At 42.4% G+C, this 21,955-nt stretch overlaps 1 protein-coding gene across 1 annotated transcript in view; it reads right to left on the bottom strand.

Annotated features, from left to right (window-relative positions):
* Window positions 1-21,955, bottom strand: part of MTUS2 (microtubule associated scaffold protein 2) — a 344,092-nt gene that overhangs the window by 104,067 nt on the left and 218,070 nt on the right. The window contains exon 6 of the mRNA XM_007471434.1: window positions 8,590-8,801. Coding sequence (XP_007471496.1) covers window positions 8,590-8,801 — 212 coding nt within the window. The remainder of the gene's footprint in view (window positions 1-8,589; window positions 8,802-21,955) is intronic.

Consider the following 21,955-nt stretch of genomic DNA (forward strand, 5'->3'; position numbering starts at 1 on the left):
AAAAAAAAAAAAAAAAAAAAAAAAAAAGAGTGTGCAAATTCTCGAGTGTAGCTTCTTGAATTCAGCATAATGCCTTTGAGAATCATGCAAGGTGTTATGTGTATCGATAGCTCATTAATTTTTAATACCTGTGGGGTCTGTGGAGATTTCCCCTCTTTCATTCCTGATGCTGGTAAGTTTGTCTTTTTGTTTGTCAGACTTACAATAGGTTTATCGATTTTACTGACTGTCTCAAAGAACCAGCTTTCAGTTTCATTGATTCTATTATTTTTCTGTTTTCAATTTCATTGATTTTTCCTCCTATCTTTATTATTTCCTTTCTTTTGCTTGCTTTGGGGTTATTTTTGTACTATACTGTACCCTACGATACATGCTACAAGCATACATTCTTTTTCTAGTGTCTTGAGGCAGAAGCTTAGATCATTGATTCAGACTTTTTGTCTTTTCTGAGTTTTTAATACTATAAATATCATCCTAGGCACTATGTTAGCCATGTTCCACAAATTTCCAAATGTTGGAATTTTATTTTCCTTCAGTTTATTTTCTAATTTCCCTCGAAACTTCTTTTTGATGCACGGGTTATTTGGTAGTATGTTATTTAATTTCCAAATGTTTAAAGATTTTCCTGTTATCTTTCTCCTACTGAATTTTGTCTAATTTCATCAAGGTCTGACAACATATTTTGTATGATTCTAATTATTTATTTATTGCGGTATGTGGGCCTCTCACTGTTGTGGCCTCTCCCATTGCGGAGCACAGGCTCCGGACGCGCAGGCTCAGCGGCCATGGCTCACGGGCGCAGCCGCTCCGCGACATGTGGGATCTTCCCAGACCGGGGCACGAACCTGTGTCCCCTGCATCGGCAGGCGGACTCTCAACCACTGCGCCACCAGGGAAGCCCCATGCTTTTATGTCTTTTGGAGAACTGACCCCTTTATACATAATGCAGTGTCCTCTTTATCTCTGATGATCCGCTTTGTTCCAAAGTCTGCTTTGTCTGAAATTAATATTGCTACTCCAACTTTCTTTGGATTAGAGTTAGCATGGTATATCTTTCTCCATCCCTTTACTTTTGTGAGCAACTTTATTTTTCTTTTTCTTTTTTTAATTGGAGTATAGTTGATTTACAATATTGTGCTAGTTTCAGGTATGCAGGAGAGTCATTATATTTAAATCGGGTTTCTTGCGGACAATATATAGTTGGCTTAAAAAAAATCCTTTCTATCTCTGTCTTTTAATTAGTGTGTTTAGACCACTCACATTTAATGTGATTATTATTCTAGTGGATTAATATCTTTGTAACTTTTCTAATCATTGCATTTATTCTTCGTTTCTTTTTTCCCCTCTTCTTCGGCCTCTTTTATGCCTGTAAAATAGATATAAAAGCATTTCTTTCAAACTGAAAAAATAATGGGGAAATACTGTTGCAGAAAAGTTTGAGAAATGATATCACTTCCTATTTATTTTGTCAGCACAGTTCGCATGTTGTCTCTGTTTTCAAGAGAGTACTGCCATGTCATAGAGTCTCAGTACATTTGAATTTCAAATGTTTCCTCCTCTGTCCCTGGTAAAGCAGATGTCATGGGCCTTCACGCTCTCCAGGGACTGAATTACAGATATAGATTGACTCTCTGGTTTGTGCAATATATAATTGCTTTTATGAATTATCTCATAGGGAAGCTGCTTGCAGTGTGTGACATCAATCTTATTCTTGCTTAGTACTTTGATTGTCAGGAATAAAATGAAAAATGAAAGCAGTTGTGTGATTTTAATATCAAACCTAATTTCAATTACGTCTGTGGAACAGGCAGGTCTGCAGTTCGCACTTCAGTGAACAAGGGGCGGAGAGTGGCACCTGCTTTTTGTAAAACGCCCTGGAATTTAAGGTAATATTTGGCAAGCACTCTTCTGGGGGCACAGATTTCATTTCCAGCCAATGCCCTATAGATGTCACCATTGCCACTTCTCACAGGGAAACGTTCACCGCGGGCTGACAGAGGCCAAACTTGCTAAACCATTTGGTTGTCAAGGAACCAGGAGAATCTGGTCGTCCTGACCTGTTCACAGATACTCCTGTGAGAGTGCCAAACTCTGGGATATTTCCTCATTCTGTGTCATTTTCATCCACTGTCTGGCACCTGGTATTACAAATCACTCCAACCTACAGAAAATCCTCCCTCATTTGGCTTCTTTGAGGTGGGACTTCTCCTGTTTTCAACAGCCTTTCTCACCATCTCCTGCATTTTCTTTCTTTCCTGCTCCTTGGGCTGAGGGGCTGTCCTGTGTCTGCCTTCCTTTTCTGTACACATGCTCTTGTCAATCTCATCCCTCTATAATGTCACTTCTATACAAATGTCTCCCAAGTCTACTTTTCTACAGCTTCCTTTTTCCTCCCCTGACATCTAAACCCATGTTTAACTCCCTAATGGAGCTCCCAGCATCACAAAGCACAAAGAATCTTGGAAACCAACAAAAGGGAGCCACACCAGGTAGGCAGGGATGCTGCATGTGGGATGGCCAGAGCCCATAAGCTGAGCTAATTTAAGAGAAGCAGAAATTCAGAGCCACAAGTAACTATAAAAAAATCTCATCCCATCTGAAATTCCTGAAAGGATGGGAGATAGGGAGGATACTCCTGGAATGTGGGATGGCTTCCATAACTGACACCCCAGGCCAGGGATTCTTATTACTTCAAAGAGCTGCTTGGCATAGCTGGGGCGGGGAGGGGGTGTTCTATCCCTTGATATTGGGAATATTTTGATATTTGGGGGTTACGCTAAGCATTTCCTTAAGCTTAAGTCCTAATGGTAAGAGCTAACACTCATGGTTCTCCCAGTACTGTGGGAGACAATGTACTGTGGTACATTGTACTGTGGTCACAATGACTTTTGGGACACAAAAGTTCTTTTATAATAACAATCGTTGGAATAGCCAATTTACTATTTCATCAACATTCCCATCAGGTCATATGCTGAACTGTCAGAAATGCCAACCTAGGTGCTCACTTTTTCTCTAAGGCTTTAGTTATTCAAGGTAAAATTAAGGAAGAAAAGATAATCACAGGGCACTGTTTATAAGGGGGAGAAGCACAAAACACTATATTTAAATGGACATTTTTAGGATTTAGGGAGCAACAGAGAGCATACGGTTTTCAGGTTTTTTTTTTTGTTTTGTTTTGTTTTTGGCTGCATTGGGTCTTCGTTACTGTGTGCAGGCTTTCTCTAGTTGCGGTGAGCGGGGGCTACTCTTCGTTGCGGTGCGCAGGCGTCTCATTGCGGTGGCCTCTCTTGTTGCGAAGCACAGGCTCTAGGCGCGCGGGCTTCAACAATTGTGGCTCACAGGCTCTAGAGCGCAGGCTCAGTAGTTGTGGCTCACGGGCTTAGTTGCTCCGCGGCACGTGGGATCTTCCCGGACTAGGGCTCGAACCCGTGTCCCCTGCATTGGCAGGTGGATTCTTAACCACTGCGCCACCAGGGAAGCCCCTCGGTTTTCAGTTTTGATCAGGTGTAATCATTGCCCTGAAGCTCCCGTCGGTGGGAAAGTGTCCTGACACATAAACTCCCTTGGCAGCTGGATACAACAGCTTCTCTGCTGCTTTGGGGCCCTAGGGCAGACTTTCATCCGATGATCCATGCGAATGTATCAAATGGCAAAAGCAAGCAAGCATGCATTTATTCTCCAAAAGGATTCTGCACAGCCTGCTCGGATGGAAGCAGCCAGCTGTGGAGCAGGAAAGGTGAATCTGGGCCACCTTCACCAAGAGGAGCTGCCGTCTGTTACAGAGGAACCTTCGCACTTCCAAAAACAGTTCCGAGTCCCTGGATCTCCATTCGCAAATCATTAACGAATCTACCCTGGGCTTCAAGACAGGGAGGGGCCACCACTCTGCAGACAACCAGGTTGGACTGTCCTCCGCCGGTACACACGCTCCCCCTCCTCTTTACTCACAATAATCCCACCCAGCTCTCCGTCCCGGCCGCTGCCAGTCTCCTCCCCGGGTGTCCCTTCCCACTCACAGTGCTGGGCTCCTACCAGAACATACACCATTTTTGTTTGCGGCTTCAGGTTGACCACTACCTTAGATCATTTTCTCTTAGCATCCTCTACACGTGTTTAACTTTTAGATTATTGTTTCACATTTTGTTCTTCCCCCTTAACTACATCAAAACCTTGAAGGCTGGGTGGAGAGAGAGAGAAAGGACCACAATATTGTGGGAAAAAGTATGGGGTGGATACGGGCTGACCTGCATCTGTATAGTGGCTCCATCGCTTTCTAATTCTGTTGTCTTTGGAAGGCTACATAACCTCCCTGAGACTCGGTCTCCTCGACTGTCACGTGAGAATAATGTCCACACCAGGGTGGATTAAAATACTATATGTAAAGAGTCTAGGACATAGGAGATGGTCAATGAACAGGAGCGATATTGTTATTAAGGTGCTTTGCCTTCTACTTTTTTGAACCCTCCACAGAACCTTTCATGTGGTCGGGGCAGGGTTGATAAAAATCTACTAACGTAAGTGGATTAAAGATGAAAAGTTAAGTATATGAACTATATTTAAAAATATGTATCCCTAACTAACAACAAAAACATAGATAAAATGGGACTAAAGCTGCAACTAAAGAGCTGGCGAGACGCAACTAAGGAGCCTGCCTGCCGCAACTAACACCCAGCACGACCAAATAAAGAAATAAATAAGTAAATATTAAAAAAAACATAGATAAAGTGAGTACGGAAACATGTCATTAAGTATTAACCATAAATGATGAGTATTTGGGTGTTATTCTTTCCACACTTCTCCACACTTATTCAATATATTTTTGTGATAAAAAGTCAAAGAATAAAATAAAAAAAATATACATTCATATATATACACTTTAGGGAGAAGGAGGCTGATGCATTATTAATTTTGATTAAGCTTAGAAAGTACACAAATGCTTGACATAAATTTTCATGCCTTCTAGGCCTAAACTATTTAATAATAAATAAAAAAATAGTTAAAAACCATCGTCTATCACATTCATAAAGTTAATGATAAAAATGATGCAAACCAATATGAAAAAATATAGAATAAATATAATAAATCTGATTAAAACTAAAATGAAAATAAATACACCCTCAGATGTAACCTGTGTAAAACTTGATGCTACAAGGCGAGGCACACCACTTAATACAGGACCATCTTCTGGATTAGCCGCTAGGGGCTGCCAAAGAGTAGCGTTCCCGGGAACCAGGCAGCAAAAGATAAAAGTCTTTCAACTTGACCGTGAGAAGTGAGAGTCCCTGAGAATCACACTTATTAGTACAGCCCCCCCAGAGGTCTGGGACCACGGATTTCAGCAGAGCTGTCTGGCCTGTGGTGAGGACCATGCCTTGTTAGGGGGAACAGAGCTGCCTGGAACGAGCACAAGCGTGAGGTAGGTGTTGGCACCTAAATGTGGCATCTTAGCATCCCTGGACGCTGGGCTCAGGCTGTACCGCAGCTGACAACTTTCACAGCTGCCCTGCCAGGAGCTGTGAAACATGGGGCAGAAATGAAAGATCCCTATCCAGGCTCCGAGTTCCTTTTTCTAGTGACTTCCCATACTTAACAGCATCAGCACATTCTGGAAAAAATACACAGCAGCAGCAGCTGAATAGCTGGACTAGAAGATTATTTCTATTCTTAAAGTACACCCCAAGCCAAATCCTTTATATATATAAAATGAAATAAGAGGGGTTTGGTCTGTGTTTTAGCTTTACGTTCCTCACATATGTCTTATTCAACCCGCTGGAGAGTAAAATATTTGTCACATTTTCCTTGTCCTCAAAAAGAATGTTTTATTGAATATTTGTTCAAAGCACCTTTGCCCATTAATTCACTCCATTCTCACAATAACCTTGTAAAGAGTTATTATCAAACCTATTTGAAATTGAGGAAACTGAGAGTCAAAGATGACTCTCATCAGAGGTGATTCTGCAGCGGGAAGCCGAGGGGAGCAAGGATGTATTCCCGTTGGTGATGCTGTCACGGCTCAAAGAGGGGCCGCAACTCGCTCAAGGTCTCATGCAAGATGGGGGTGGAGGTGGGACCGGCTCCTTGCTGGCACGGCCGCTCTCTCCACCACGTCTGCTTTGTAGAAGAATGTGCTACAGCGTAGGAACGATACAGGTGTAGAGTCCCAGCAGGGTCTGCTAAGCAGAAGAGCAAAGAGATACTGCTTTTTCAGGCTGGCTACGGCGGTCACGCCCTGCACAGCTGGCATGCTGGGCTGTGACCATTGCCTCATATATAATAATAATAATAATAATAATGCATTGGCTTCCCCCAAGAGGGACACGGGTCATGAGAGCATCTCAGGATCATGAGCCCCTGTAGTAGGGGCTCCATCATCAGAATTCCCAGGTTGCCTGGTCTCCACTTCCCTGCGTGCTCCACTCTGGTCACACCCCCTGGTCTAGTCTGGTATTCCTGGCAAACTCTCAAATCAGTCATCTTAAACCATGTACAACACATGCCAGCCTGAGTGGAAGCCATTTATGTTCAACTGCAGACTTTAAAAATGTCCATTTTTTCTTCTGAGGTGTCTCTGGAGAAAGAGTTGAGATCAGAAGGACGGAAAAAAGAACACACTGTGTGGGAGGTGAAATGCCATGGTCATTGGGGAGGCCTGTCTGGAGCTGCTGGCTGTGATTTACTGCAGAGAAAATGAAATTCATGCCCACCATCCATCTTGCTGAAATGTCATGCCGAGTGCAGCTCCAGCCAGTAGGGGGGGGGTCTGATGGATATGGCTACAAATCACCTGCCCTTTAGGGTCTCTGCTTGAAGAGCCATGTGTATGCTGCAGTGAAATAAAACTTGTGGTCCATAGGCCAACAGGAATTTTCCTGGGGCCTAGAAATGCATCACTATAGGAAACCGACCCTTATTCAACACAGGAACTCTCTTCTCTGCCATGATGCCATAAATGGGGTCCAAAAGTTCCAACTTGAAAACACAGCGCATCTTACCAATGTGTTAATTCGATGTCTGCTGGCATATCTATCCACACGAAACCTTTATCAAGGATTTGTCATGAAGCTGGATGATGCATGGAAGGTGCAATCCCAGAGCGGGCAGAGTTACAAAGGAAATGTTATCACTGAACTGCAATGAACAACGTTGTTTTCCTCTTTTTATTCAAGACTTCACAGTCAGTGGAAAATACACATCCAGCCGAAGAACGGAAAACACGTCACTCTTTGTCTAATAAGAAAAATGCTCCAGATTTACCATGGCAAGTCTGGCCCCTTTGGCACCTCAGAAATGTGTCTGTAACTTTAATTCTTACAGGGGTGAGAACGCAGCAACTGCAGCTCTTTAAGGGTGACCCCAATGGTACTAGACCAGAAGGGAAGACATAAAATTCGAATTGGCCATTTACTGCTGGTATTAACATTTTGATCAGGGAAGAGGCAGAAACTATTGGTAAAACTGAAACCTGTTTGTCTTGTCTTTCATCACAACAATAACTTGGTAATTAGCTCTTTGGGCCCAAAGCTTTAAGCAAAAAAGGAAACAACAACAGAACAGGCCAGCTCAGGCTTCTACACTGTAGGGCAAGAGAGGCTGCAGGCTATCGTCAAAGGTCAGAGAACCCTCCACACTTCACGGTACAGATAATGAAGAAAACCAGCGAACATGGTGCGGGTTAATATTCTTTTGATTTTCTTCTTCAAATTAGTTAGAAATTTAGTTAGTTCACTTTCTTAGTTGGGGGCCATTTATATAGCATTTTTACTTTCATTTACAGATACCGGAAGGTCCATATGTGAAACTAATGCCTTATGGGTTACTGATGTGCTAACTCATAATGTTTAAACCTCAAAGGTAAATGTTCAAGTTCTCCCCCAAACAGGGCTTGGCCACCTCAGCGTGGAGCACGAACGCACAGTCAGACAGACCCGCGCTCCCACCACCGCCCTTTCACATTCAGAGGCAGGAAAGCCAAACTACACCATGGCTGGTAACAGACTCGGAGTCCGGATAGCCCAGGAGCCTCTGGACACTCAGGCTGAGGAAACCAAGCCTCTCTGCATTGTCAGAAGAACCGAGGGGGCAGGGAGGACGCCCCTACCCCATGCTGTCCCACGCGCATTGTGAGCATGGCCCCGAGGAGAGGCCCCAGCCCGGCACCTTCCAGATCCCCTCAACAGCCAAAGTGGCACCGCTCTGTGGCCCTGGCTCCCTCTGCACTGAAAGGTGTAGACATTTCAGACCCTGGCCGTCTCGGGTCTAAAATGCAAACAATCACATGCTCCATTCTTTTCCAAGACCTCACCTTCAAAACGTTCATTTATACCCTTTCCCTTCTTTTTTACACAATTTTCCCTTCTGCAGTCCAGATTATGGATCCTTCCTCCCAGACTAATGTCTTCCATGCTCAAGTCTAAACTGGGCACCCAAAACATTATGCGGTGCTGGCGGAGATGCTGTATGACCTGAAAATCAGACTGGTCTCTAACCGCAAACTCGAACTGAAACACACACACACACACAACAACCATCACCACCGCCATCCTCCCCGCAAACCGAAAGCCCTTCAACATTCACCAGATGTGGACTCACCTTCCTGAAGAAAAGCTGAGTGGACACAGCGAGCGCCTCAAAGCCCCGGACGGCCTTCCTCAGCTCCCCCTGCACGAGGCCCAGCTGCCGCGCCTGCTGTTCGTACCGCTCCTTCAGCCGCTGCACCAGCTGCCGCTCAGCCTCTCGGGCCTGCGGGTCCGGCTTGGGGGAGGCCCCGTTGCGGGGGGCCGTGGGCCTCTGCTTGGGGTATCCTAGAAAGAAAAACAGTCACCTGTGAGAAAACATTCAGCCCGAATGTGACAACCGCTCCTTATGACAGAAGGATTCCATCAAGTAGCTGAGAAGGAATTGCCCATCATTTGTCATTTTAGGTGTTACAAATTAAAAACAGGGACTTTAAATATGGCTCTGTTGATGTGGTCTGAAGTACAAGGTTTCAGGCTTGGAAAAAAGAGTAACAGACAAAATGGCCCAATTCCTTCTAGCTGCCTGCATTTCTTCTAGGTCTGCTTAGAGAGATTGGAGCAGTTGTGTTTTTGGTTTTGGTTTTTGTTTTCTTCAAGGGGATTCCTCTTTGAAAATGTCTAATGAGAAATCAATCAGTCAATCCAGGTCGAAGCGAGTTAACACCTAGCAACTCTTTCACTGGGCATCAGGGAGTAATGCCTACACGCCCTCCCCTCCCTTCAACCCTTTCTTTAATGTCAGGTTCAAGTCACGTGTCTGATGACCTCTGCTGCAGGGATTTCTGGCTTTAAATTCCTACAGCACCCATGCCCTGCATGTGAGCATTCACCCCACCTCCACGGCTGAAGGTCCAGTCCCAGCCACCATAACCTCTCACCTTCTAACGGGAGCCCTGCTTTTTCTCATCTTTCACTGCCCAGCTGCCAGAATGATCTCTATAAACAGAAAAGAGCCCACGGCCCGCGTGGACCCCTCCCTCCACTCCTTACGCTCCGCTGCAGTAAGAAGAAAGTGCTCATTCCTTACATGGCCCACAAAGCCTCTGAGATCTGGTTCCTGCCGGGCAAATGTTAGGGGTGTGTGTTGAGGAGGGTGCACAGAGGATAGAACCAGAAATTCTGCCTGGGGCTGGGGAGGCTTTAAGATTATTAGGCTGAAGCATTAAGGCGTAAAGGCCCAGCAAAGAGCTCAGAGACAAGCACTGCATCACGGTCCCAGACCCTCGGGTCAGCAAGAGTCTTCCTCGGATTGGCTGTACTTCTAGCCTGAGGCTCAGACAGACCTGACACCCCCAGAGAGCCCCTGCGGTGGCCAGTGGACTTACGTTCCCAAGAATACTCTTTCCTTGGCTCCAACAGATCACGTCCTAGAGGACATGACAGGGACACTGACCACACAAACATGAATAAACTTTAATGTTTCCACCGTTCTTTCATCTCCCCGCTCTGCCTCCAAAATATCAGGGAGTAACATATAGAACAAATCAGAAAGCAGTGGTCTCTTCAGTGCCTGATACCTTGAGTTGCAGCAGAGTCATGGGCCTGAGAACACACAATGGCCTGATCTTTTAAGGGGAAAAGATTGTTAATTGATCTAAATACTTCTGATTGTTAATTTAATGGTAACCATGCTAATTTTAATCAAATCTTCCTCCTTTTAAGAAATCATCAGAGGGCTTCCCTGGTGGCACAGTGGTTAGGAGTCCGCCTGCCAATGCAGGGGACATGGGTTCGAGTCCTAGTCCGGGAAGATCCCACATGCTGTGGAGCAGCTAAGCCCGTGCGCCACAACTACTGGGCCTGTGCTCTAGAGCCCATGAGCCACAACTACTGAAGCCTGCATGCTGCAGCTACTGAAGCCCATACGCCTAGAGCCCGTGCTCCGCAACAAGAGAAGCCACCGCAATGAGAAGCCCGCGCACCGTAACGAAGAGTAGCCCTGCTCACCGCAACTAGAGAACGCTCGCGTGCAGCAACGAGGACCCAATGCAGACAAAAATTAATTAATTAATTAATTAATTATAAAAAAGAGGAAATCATCAGAGACTGGAATGCGACCTCACATATGACATATCTTCAACTAGTATGGCTTAATGGACTAGCAGAATGTGAAATTATTGCTTCTTTAAAACTGTCTTTACGGCATAAGAGTATATAACATTCCAGAAGGCAAGTCAACCTTAATATATACTTAATCCCAACATTCTCAATACTGAAAACAAAAGAAAAATAACTGACAAAACGTAAGAAATTTTACTGCCTGCATTAAATTCTAAGACACAGTCTAAGACCCAAGGCAGACTTTCTTCAGGATTACCGTTTGCCATTTTATTGCTGCGGCTGGTGATTTTATAAAACACTCCAGTGTTTTTTAATGTGTTGAGGTACCGGGTGCCTGACACCATTACAATAGAAGGCACTTCTTTTAGAAATCTAAAGAAATAATAAAACATACTTCCAGCTCAGTCAATTAAAGCTAACTGCAATCTATATAGCATGTAGAGTTACCTCTGAACTTGTGGATATTAGTAAATGTTCATGTTGTCCTGTGTTTTTGGCTGTCAGATTTATCCTGTTATTATTATTATTACCACCATCATCATTATTTTTAGGTTAGCAATTATACTGTAAATAGTCGATATGAAAGGATTTGGTGAAAATCTATTCTTGGTGTTTACTTTGATATTGGTGTTGTTATTAAACTGGTTTTATTCACACACTCAATATTCGAGGGTTCTACTGAACACTGGTATACTCAGTCCACATTTCTACTCCTGGGGCCACCAAACCGATGTTCTGAGCCAGGACATTGGCTCCCCTGTGAACATCAGCTTTTGGTATGAACATATGAAGCCAATGTTTAGCTGTACTGTGACACCACACCACCTGATGAAGCCAGTCCTTGCGTGCGACTCCAGGTTGGCTGCACTTCACAGCACAGACCGACACTCAGGCCTCAGTGCTAAAACTACTGGAAGGAAACATGGAGAAACAAGGTTGCATGTGAAGTTCTCTATCGCTTTTAGTTGAAAAGGGATATGGTGAGGGGGAAGGGTAAGCTGTGACAAAGCGAGAGAGTGGCATGGATATATATACACTACCAAACGTAAAATAGATAGCTAGTGGGAAGCAGCCGCATGGCACAGGGAGATCAGCTCGGTGCTTTGTGACCACCTAGAGGGGTGGGATAGGGAGGGTGGGAGGGAGACGCAAGAGGGAGGAGATATGGGGATACATGTATATGTAGAGCTGATTCACTTTGTTATAAAGCAGAAACTAACACACCACTGTAAAGCAATTATACACCAATAAAGATGTAACAAAAAAAAAAAGAAAGAAAAAAGAGTACTGCCATCTTTTAAAATATTGGTTGGCCAAAAAGTTCATTTGGATTTTTCTGTAAGATGTTACAGAAAAACCCAAATGAACTTTTTGGCCAACCCAATATATCAAATATAACTTTGCCTATGACTAATAAACATTTGACTGTCATCAGCACAGCTCTGATCCTCACTAAAAACAGCATTCTTTTCTTGCGCTGTGGATTTTGTCTAATGTGGCTACAGTTACTCCCTGAAGCTTCGTTCTGTCACTCACTTTCCTGTCCACCCATATGTCAGACCATCCCCAGGACGGTATGGAAGGATGGCCTCACAGCCTCACCCACCATCCTGGGGACAGAGAGCTTATGTTGAAAGAAGATGCATGACACACAGCCAGCTTCACCTGGTTCATTAAAAATTAAAAAGGATTTTGCTTCCTTCTGCTGTCTTTTCTTAAAAGCCAGCACATGATGAAGTTTAAATACAAACCTGCTTAGGAAGTAAAGGGTAAATGGGAACACGGGACAGAAAAGTTCTGAGCCAGTGATCACAGGCAACTCATGGAGCACATGGTAGGCACCGGAATGACTGTGATGATGGTGACCCATTTCTGACCTCTTACACCCAAACTTCTCTGGAAAAGCCACCATACACGCTTCAAATGAGGGCCATGCCACATCCCCTGAGGACATTTCCATGCGCTGGAAGATTTTATTACCTCCTTCCCTGTTCTTTGTGGTATTTATATTGCTTCTGGGGAGGTCAAAGTTTCAAAGCAGGCAGACATGCCACTGACCTCTGTCTGCAGCCAGGCAGAGTCAAGTTACGTGTGTTTAGTCTCTTTCCAAAAAAAAAATCAAAACTCTGGCCGCCTAGAATATTCTGATTTCCATCCAGTTAAACTAGGAAACTGAGATAGCCTCATCCACCAGAGGGCAGACAGCAGAAGCAAGAAGAACTACAATCCTGCAGCCTGTGGAAAAAAAACCACATTCACAGAAAGACAGACAAGATGAAAAGGCAGAGGGCTATGGACCAGATGAAGGAACAAGATAAAACCCCAGAAAAACAACTAAATGAAGTGGAGATAGGCAACCTTCCAGAAAAAGAATTCAGAAAAATGATAGTGAAGATGATCCAGGACCTCGGAAAAAGAAGGGAGGCAAAGATTGAGAAGATGCAAGAAAAGTTTAACAAACACCTAGAAGAATTAAAGCGCAAACAAACAGAGATGAACAATACAATAAATGAAATGAAAACTACACTAGGAGGAAGCAATAGCAGAATAACTGAGGCAGAAGAACGGATAAGTGACTTGGAAGACAGAATGGTGGAATTCACTGCTGCAGAACAGAATAAAGGAAAAAAAAAAGAAAAGAAATGAAGACAGCCTAAGAGACCTCTGGGACAACATTAAACACACCAGCATTCGCATTATAGGGGTCCCAGAAGGAGAAGAGAGAGAGAAAGGACCGGAGAAAATATTTAAAGAGATTATAGTCGAAAACTTCCCTAACACAGGAAAGGAAATAGCCACCTAAGGCCAGAAGCGCAGAGAGTCCCAGGCAGGAAAAACCCAAGCAGAAACACACTGAGACACACAGTAATCAAACTGACAAAAGTTAAAGACAAAGAAAAATTATTAAAAGCAACAAGGGGAAAACGAAAAATAATATACAAGGGAACTCCCATACGGTTAACAGCTGATTTCTCAGCAGAAACTCTGTAAGACAGAAGGGAGGGGCACGATATATTTAAAGTGCTGAAAGGCAAGAACCTACAACCAAGATTACTCTTCCTGGCAAGGATCTCATTCAGATTCAACAGAGAAATCAAAAGCTTTACAGACAAGCAAAAGCTAAGAGAGTTCAGCACCACCAAACCAGCTCTACAACAAATGCTAAAGGAACTTCTCTAAGTGGGAAACACAAGACAAGAAAAGGACCTACAAAAACAAACACAAAACAGTTAAGAAAATGGTAATAGGAACATACATATCGATAATCACCTTAAATGTGAACGGATTAAATGCTCCAACCAGAAAACACAGGCTCGCTGAATGGATACAAAAACAAGACCCATATATATGCTGTCTACAAGAGACTGACTTCAAACCTAGGGACACATACAAATTGAAAGTGAGGGGATGGAAAAAGATAATTCCATGTAAATGGAAATCAAAAGAAACCTGTAGTAATACTCATATCAGATAAGATCAACTTTAAAATAAAGAATGTTACAAGAGACAAGGAAGGACACTACATAATGATCAAGGGATCAATCCAAGAAGATATAACAATTAAAAATATATATGCACCCAACATAGGAGTACCTCAATAAATAAGGCAAATGCTAACAGCGATAAAAGAAGAAATCGACAGTAAGACAATAATAGTGGGGTACTTTAACACCTCACTTACACCAATGGACAGATCGTCCAGACAGAAAATTAATAAGGAAACACTAGCTTTAATGACACAATAGACCAAATAGATTTAATTGATATTTATAAGACATTCCATCCAAAAACAGTTGATTACACTTTCTTCTCAAGTGCACACGGAACATTCTCCAGGACAGATCACATCGTGGGTCACAAATCAAGCCTTCATAAATTTAAGAAAACTGAAATCATATCAAGCATCTTTCTGACCACAACGCTACGAGATTAGAAATGAATTACAGGGGAAAAAATGTAAAAAACACATACACATGGAGGCTAAACAAAACGTTACTAAATAACCAAGAGATCACTGAAGAAATCAAAGAGGAAATCAAAAAATACCTAGAGACAAATGACAATGAAAACACAATGATCCAAAACCTATGAGATGCAGCAAAAGAAGTTCTAAGAAGGAAGTTTATAGTCATACAGGTCTACCTCAAGAAACAAGAAAAATCTCAAATAAACAATCTAACCTTACACCTAAAGGAACTAGAGAAAGAAGAGCAAACAAAACCCAAAGTTACCAGAAGGAAAGAAACCATAAAGATCAGAGTAGAAATAAATGAAATAGAAACAAAGAAAACAATAGCAAAGATCAATAAAACTAAAAGCTGGTTCTTTGAGAAGACTGATAAACCTTTTGCCAAACTCATCAAGAAAAAGAGGGAGAGGACTCAAATCAATAAAATTAGAAATGAAAAAGGAGAAGTTGCAATGGATACCACAGAAATACAAAGCATCGTAAGAGACTACTACAAGCAACTCTATGCCAATAAAATGGACAACCTGGAAGAAATGGACAAATTCTTAGAAAGGTATAACCTTCCAAGACTGAACCAGGAAGAAACAGAAAATATGAACAAAGCAATCACAAGTAATCTGTGATTTAAAATCTTCCAAAAAACAAAAGTCCAGGGCCAGATGGCTTCACAAGTGAATTCTATCAAACATTTAGAGAACAGCTAACACCCATCCTTCTCAAACTCTTCCAAAACATTGCAGAGGAAGGAAAACTCCGAAACTCATTCTACAAAGTCACCATCACCCTGATTTCAAAACCAGAAACAGGGCTTCCCTGGTGGCGCAGCGGTTGAGAATCCGCCTGCCAATGCAGGGCACACGGGTTCAAGCCCTGGTCCGGGAGGATCCCACATGCCGCGGAGCGACTAGGCCCATGTGCCACAACTACTGAGCCTGCGCGTCTGGAGCCTGTGCTCCGCGACAGAAGAGGCTGTGACAGTGAGAGGCCCGCGCACCGCGATGAAGAGTGGCCCCCGCTCGCCACAACTAGAGAAAGCCCTCGCACAGAAACGAAGACCCAACACAGCCAAAAATAAATAAATCAATTAAATTAAAAGAAAACTCCCCTCTCAAAAAAAAAAAAAACAGAAACAGATACTACAAAAAAAAATAAAGTTACATACAAATATCACTGATGAATATAGATGCAAAAATCCTCAACAAAATACTAGCAAACAGAATCCAACAACACAATAAAAGGATCATACACCATGATCAAGTGGGATTTATCCCAGGGATGCAAGGATTCTTCAATATATGCAAATCAATGAATGTGATACACCATATTAACAAATTGAAGGATAAAAACCATATGATCATCTCAATAGCTGCAGAAAAAGCTTTTGACAAAATTCAACACCCATTTATGATAAAAACTCTCCAGAAAGTGGACATAGAGGGAAACTACCTCAACATAATAAAGGCCATATACGAATGACAAACCCACAGCAAACATCATTCTCAATGGTGAAAAAATTAAAGCACTCTAAGATAGGAACGAGGATGTCCACTCTCGCCACTATTATTCAACATAGTTTTGGAAGTTCTAGTTTTGGAAGTTCTTCTCTAGAACTAGAGAAATAAAAGGAATACAAATTGGAAAAGAAAAAGTAAAACTGTCACTGTTTGCAGATGACATGATACTATACATAGATAATCCTAAAGATGCCAGCAGAAAACTACTAGAGCTAATCAATGAATTTGGTAAAGTTGCAGGATACAAAATTAATGCACAGAAATCTCTTGCATTCCTATACACTAACAACGAAAGATCAGAAAGAGAAATTAAGGAAACAATCCCATTCACCATTGCAACAAAAAGAATAACATACCTAGGAATAAACCTACCTAAGGAGGTAAAAGACCTGTACTCAGAAAACTATAAGACATTAATGAAAGGAATCAAAGATGACACAAACAGATGGAGAGATATACAATGTTCTTGGATTAGAAGAATCAATAATGTGAAAATGACTATACTACCCAAAGCAATCTACAGATTCAATGCAATCCCTATCAAATTACCAAAGGCATTTTTTATAAAACTAGAACAAATAATCTTAAAATTTGTATGGAGACACAAAAGACCCTGAATAGCCAAAGCAGTCTTGAGGGAAAGAAATGGAGCTGGAGGAATCAGACTCCCTGACTTCAGAGTATACTACAAAGCTACAGTAATCAAGACAGTATAGTACAGGCACAAAAACAGAAATACAGATCAATGGAACAGGATAGAAAGCCCAGAGATAAACCCATGCCTAATCTATGGTCACCTAATCTATGACAAAGGAGACAAGGATATACAATAGAGAAAAGACAGCCTCTTCAATAAGTGGTGCTGGATAAACTAGACAGCTACATGTAAAACAATGAAATTAGAACACTCCCTAACACCAAACACAAAAATAAACTCAAAATGGATTAAAGACCTAAATGTAACACCAGACACTATAAAACTCTTAGAGGAAAACGTAGGAAGAACAATGTTTGACATAAGTCACAGCAAGATCTTTTTTGACCCACCTCCTAGAGTAATGGAAAAAAACCCCAAAATAAACAAATGGGACCTAATGAAACTTAAAAGCTTTTGCACAGCAAAGGAAAACTGTAAACAAGATGAAAAGACAACCCTCAGAATGGGAGAAAATATTTGCAAACGAATCAACAGACAAAGGATCAATCTCTAAAATATATAAACAGTTCATGCAGCTCAATATTAAAAAAACAAACAACCCAATCCAAAAATGGGCAGAAGACCTAAACAGACATTTTGCCAAAGAAGACATACAGATGGCCAAGAGGCACATGAAAAGCTGCTCAACATCACTAATTATCAGGGAAATGCAAGTCAAAACTACAATGAGGTATCACCTCACACCAGTTAGAATGGGCATCATCAGAAAATCTACAAACAACAAATGCTGGAGAGGATGTGGAGAAAAGGGAACCCTCTTACCCTGTTGGTGGGAATGTCAATTGATACAGCCACTATGGAGAACAGCATGGAGGTTCCTTAAAATACTAAAAATAGAATTACCATATGAGCCAGCAATCCCACTACTGGGCATATACCCAGAGAAAACCATAATTCAAAAAGACACACACACCTCAATGTTCACTGCAGCACTATTTACAGTAGCCAGGTCAGGGAAGCAACCTAAATGCCCACAGACAGACGAATGGATAAAGAAGATGTGGTACATATATACAATGGAATATTACTCAGCCATAAAAAGGAACGGAATTGGGTCATTTGTAGAGACGTGGATGGACCTAGAGACTGTCATACAAAGTGAAGTAAGTCAGAAAGAGAAAAACAAATATCGAATATTAACACATATATTTGGAATCTAGAAAAATGGTACAGATGAACCGGTTTGCAAGGCAGAAATACAGACACAGATGTAGAGAACAAACGTATGGACACCAAGGGGGGAAGTGAGGGGTGGGCTGGTGGAATGAATTGGAAGATTGGGATTGACATATACACACTAATATGTATAAAATAGATAACTAATAAGAACCTATTTTATAAAAAAAATAAAATTCAAAAAACAAACAACAACAACAACAAAACAAACACAGACCTTCAAAATGGGGCTTAGTGATTGTTTGGGCGTCATTAAATGAAAGAGTGAAAGAACTAGTTTTTTGCTCTCTGACCCTCTTGTAAACTTCCCAACTGTTAATGAGGCTTTTATCCCCAATGCAAGTGTTCGATGTGAAATATATGAACAGAAATACCTAGACCAGTGTCTTGCAGTGACCTTCAGACAGACGATTTCACATGTGCACTTCATGTCATGTGTTTTGTGGGGACCAAAATATCTGACGACTTTTACCGAGCACCTGCTCTGTGAATGACACATGCACGGCCCAGTGGATATGCAAAGGAATGAGGTCCTGCCCTTGCCGGTAAGCAAGCGTCAGGAGGGGCCCGGCCGCGTCTGGGTTTCTGGTATTGATTCCTCACCGGGGCTCTCACCACTCAAGCGCACTGCTGATCCACTCTGCAACATCCCTGACAGATCTCACGGGTTTGGGGGCATACCCTAAATCTAGAACATTCTCCCATTATCTCAGTCTTGCCCCAATCACATCCTACTGGTTGCATTACTCTGATTAGGGGCAGAGAGAATCTATGATGGTCCCAGTGACAGCTGACAACCCAGAGGAAAGAGCTAGTAACCTTATATTCTTACAAAGGTGAATGCAAACAGTTTGCGTGCAAAGGCTGAGCGCCGGCAAGAACACAACCCTTCAAAATGGAAAGAGAACATTAAAAATTCATCTGCAGTCATCTGGTCACTATCCAGAGGATTCTAATGGATGGAAAAGCCTGGTTTAATTTTAAAGCTGGAAGCTTAACTGACATTATAACAAGCAAACAGTGCAGCATTGGGACCTGCATATTTATAATCTCAGAGAAGGCCCATGATCTTAATACTTGTAAACGAGAAAGAAAAGAATGAAAGGACACAACTTTGATAGCCCTCCAGCTTAAGGAAAAGCACTTCATGAGTTTGGTCCACATCCTAACAGAGAGGGAGTCTGTTTCTTGCAGGCTAGCACCAGCATGACACCCCAGGGAGCACCCCAGGCCAAATTCTTTGTGGTCCTGGACAGGCTTTATTTTTCTTAAACCGATCTAAATTTATTTCAGAAAAATGTGTCCAGCAGCACACTACCTTCTACTTAGCACTGGCACTTGTTTGCCTGGACTGGGTTAGTGGTGGGGAAAGGTGAAGAGCAGACGGCATCACGGTAGGAAATTTCCTCCCGGCCAGTTCTGAGCTCGGGTGAGCGCAGGAAGTTACTAAATTGGACAGCGCCCAGCCATATAATAAGTACCCTAGAAAGAAGAGGTTTACCTTTCCCACTCCAACGAAAGAGCAGACTTTTCTATTTTGATGTACAGCAAAAGAGAGACAGAAAAAAAAAGGATGTTACAAGCAGAGTTTCCAAAGCCAACTATGAAAAATCTGTTACTATAATCCACACTCTAGACAAAAATTGATGTAAAATATTCTCATCTTCAGGAAATTTCTTATTATTTACCAGAAGTACAAGTGCCATTTATGAAGGTAAATCTGATTGCCTCCTTTCTTTGAGGGTGCAAAATCACGGTTTAATAGTGTTACAGCAATTGCTTAATTTTTATATTAAAAATTATAGCTACTTCTGGCCAAGATGAAGGATGGGATTTCCCTTCTCATCTGAAACTACCCAAAACACTTGACCAAAATATATGTCAGTGGATTTCAAGACATTAAACATTAGGAAATGAAGCACAGTGATCCCCAGAGTCAGAAGACAAATGAGGTGCCCCCCACAATCCCTACAATCACCTGACCCTTTGGCCTGGGTGGCCTTCCAGGCCATGGCACAGAGAGTCAGGAAACCCACGGGTAGCCTGGTGGTTTCCCCAAGTCGGGAAGGTGGAGCTGGGGGCTTGGGAAGTTCAGAGGTCAGAGGTTACAGGTCAGAGTAGTCAAGAGGACAGAGACAGACAGAGACACACAGAGGAGGGACCGCTCGAGTATCTAGACAAGTCTGATCAGTGCAGCCTGTGAGGACAGTGTCCAAGGCCAGGGAAAGCATTCCAAGCAGGATTAGAGGGAACACTCCCAAGAGCTCACAGGAGGCCGGGATTAGTTCTTGTTCCCACTGGTAGAGTAGAAAACCTCACAATTCCCGGGGCAGCTGAACACCTGGGAGGGTCATGCCCTGGTGCTGTGATAAAATCAGCCTTAGACTGATCGCTAGTCAGGACCATGTAACAAGGCTGATGAGAAAGACCCAAGATGCTCAAACTCTTTCCAAGTCACATAGTTTCACCCAAGAACAAAGCTTAAGAATATTTACAGGATTAAAAAAAATCCAGTACCCAAAAAGGAAAAATTCACAATGTCTGTCAGCTAAAAAAATTTTCAGGCATGCAAATGTGCAACCCATAATTGGGAGGAAATGCAATCAATTGAAGCCCGCCAAGAAATGACACCTATGATTAACAGTTATTATAACTATATGCTGTATATCAAGAAGTTGGAGGAACGATTGAACGTGTCAAGTAGAAACAAAGAAGACCAAAAAAAAAGCCTAAATAAAAATTCTAGAGATTAAAACCTCAAATGTCTGAGATGAAAAATACACTGGATGGGATTAAGAGTAGATTAGACACTGCATAAGAAAAGATTAATGACAGGGATTTTCATAGCAGCATTACCCATAGTAGCCAAATGCTGGAAACAACTCAAATGCCCATCAACCGATGAGTGTATAAACAAAATATGATATATCCATGTGATGGAATATTAATTAGACAAAATCAGGAATGAAATATTGATCCATGGCTTGACATGGATGAACCTTGAAAACATGCTAAATGAAAGAAACTGATAGAAAAGGGCACATACTATATGATTCCACTTATATGAAATGCCCAGAATAGGCAAATCCCTGAAACATAAAGTAGACTAGTGGTTGTCAGGGGCTGGGGAAAGCAGGGGATGGGGAGTGCCTGCTGAGGGGTGTGGGTTTCTTTTGGGGGTAAACGAAAATGCTCTGGAAGTAGTGGTGACAGCTACACAATTTTGTGAATATACTAAAAACCACTGAATTGTACATTTTAAAAAGGTGAAATTTACAGTATGTGAATTACAGTTCAGCTAACAAAAAAACTCAATCAGAATGTTTTGATAGACCCATTTGGACATGGGGACTCGGGGCATTTTGCTGCCATTTTATCAAAATGCCAGTGTCAAAACAGCTGCCTCAGAATGTCCTGTGTCCCTTTAAAATATGGTTTCTGTTATCAAGAAGCTTAGAGTCATGGAAGGGTAATAGGTCTGATATGTCGGTGTTTTACATGTGTTATCACTCACCTTCCCCATGACCTGCAGCACAGGCATAATTCCTATTTTACCAAAGAAGCAGCTGAGACTCAGAGAAGTTATGTTATTTGTCCAAGGTCACATATCACGTGAGCTACTGAGCCAGGATTTGAACATGGTTCAGTCTATTCTTTTGGGCCAAGCAACCTGGCAACCTTTAGAATTTGCAGAAGAGTTTCTAGTGAAGGCAACTCAGTGTAAGCATTTTCAGATGCAGGAAGAGCGCCAGTAGGAATTGGTGTCACAGGGTTGAAGGAAGGAAAGTTTCAGGAAGGGAGTGATCAATAATGCCAAATGCCACAGAGATATGATAAGGAACAGGACATGTCCACTTAGACTGAATAACCAGGTCACTTGTGGCCTTTGAAGGGCAGTGGAATGGGCGGGGTGGGGTGGGGTGTGGCGCTAGCTGGCAGCGAGGGGAGGAGTCCCTTGTAAGCAAAGGGACAAAGACGGGGATCATGGAAGACTCTTTCC

This window comes from Lipotes vexillifer, unplaced genomic scaffold (assembly GCF_000442215.2).
Source record: "Lipotes vexillifer unplaced genomic scaffold, Lipotes_vexillifer_v1.1 scaffold543, whole genome shotgun sequence".
NCBI classification, from domain to species: Eukaryota; Metazoa; Chordata; class Mammalia; order Artiodactyla; family Lipotidae; genus Lipotes; species Lipotes vexillifer.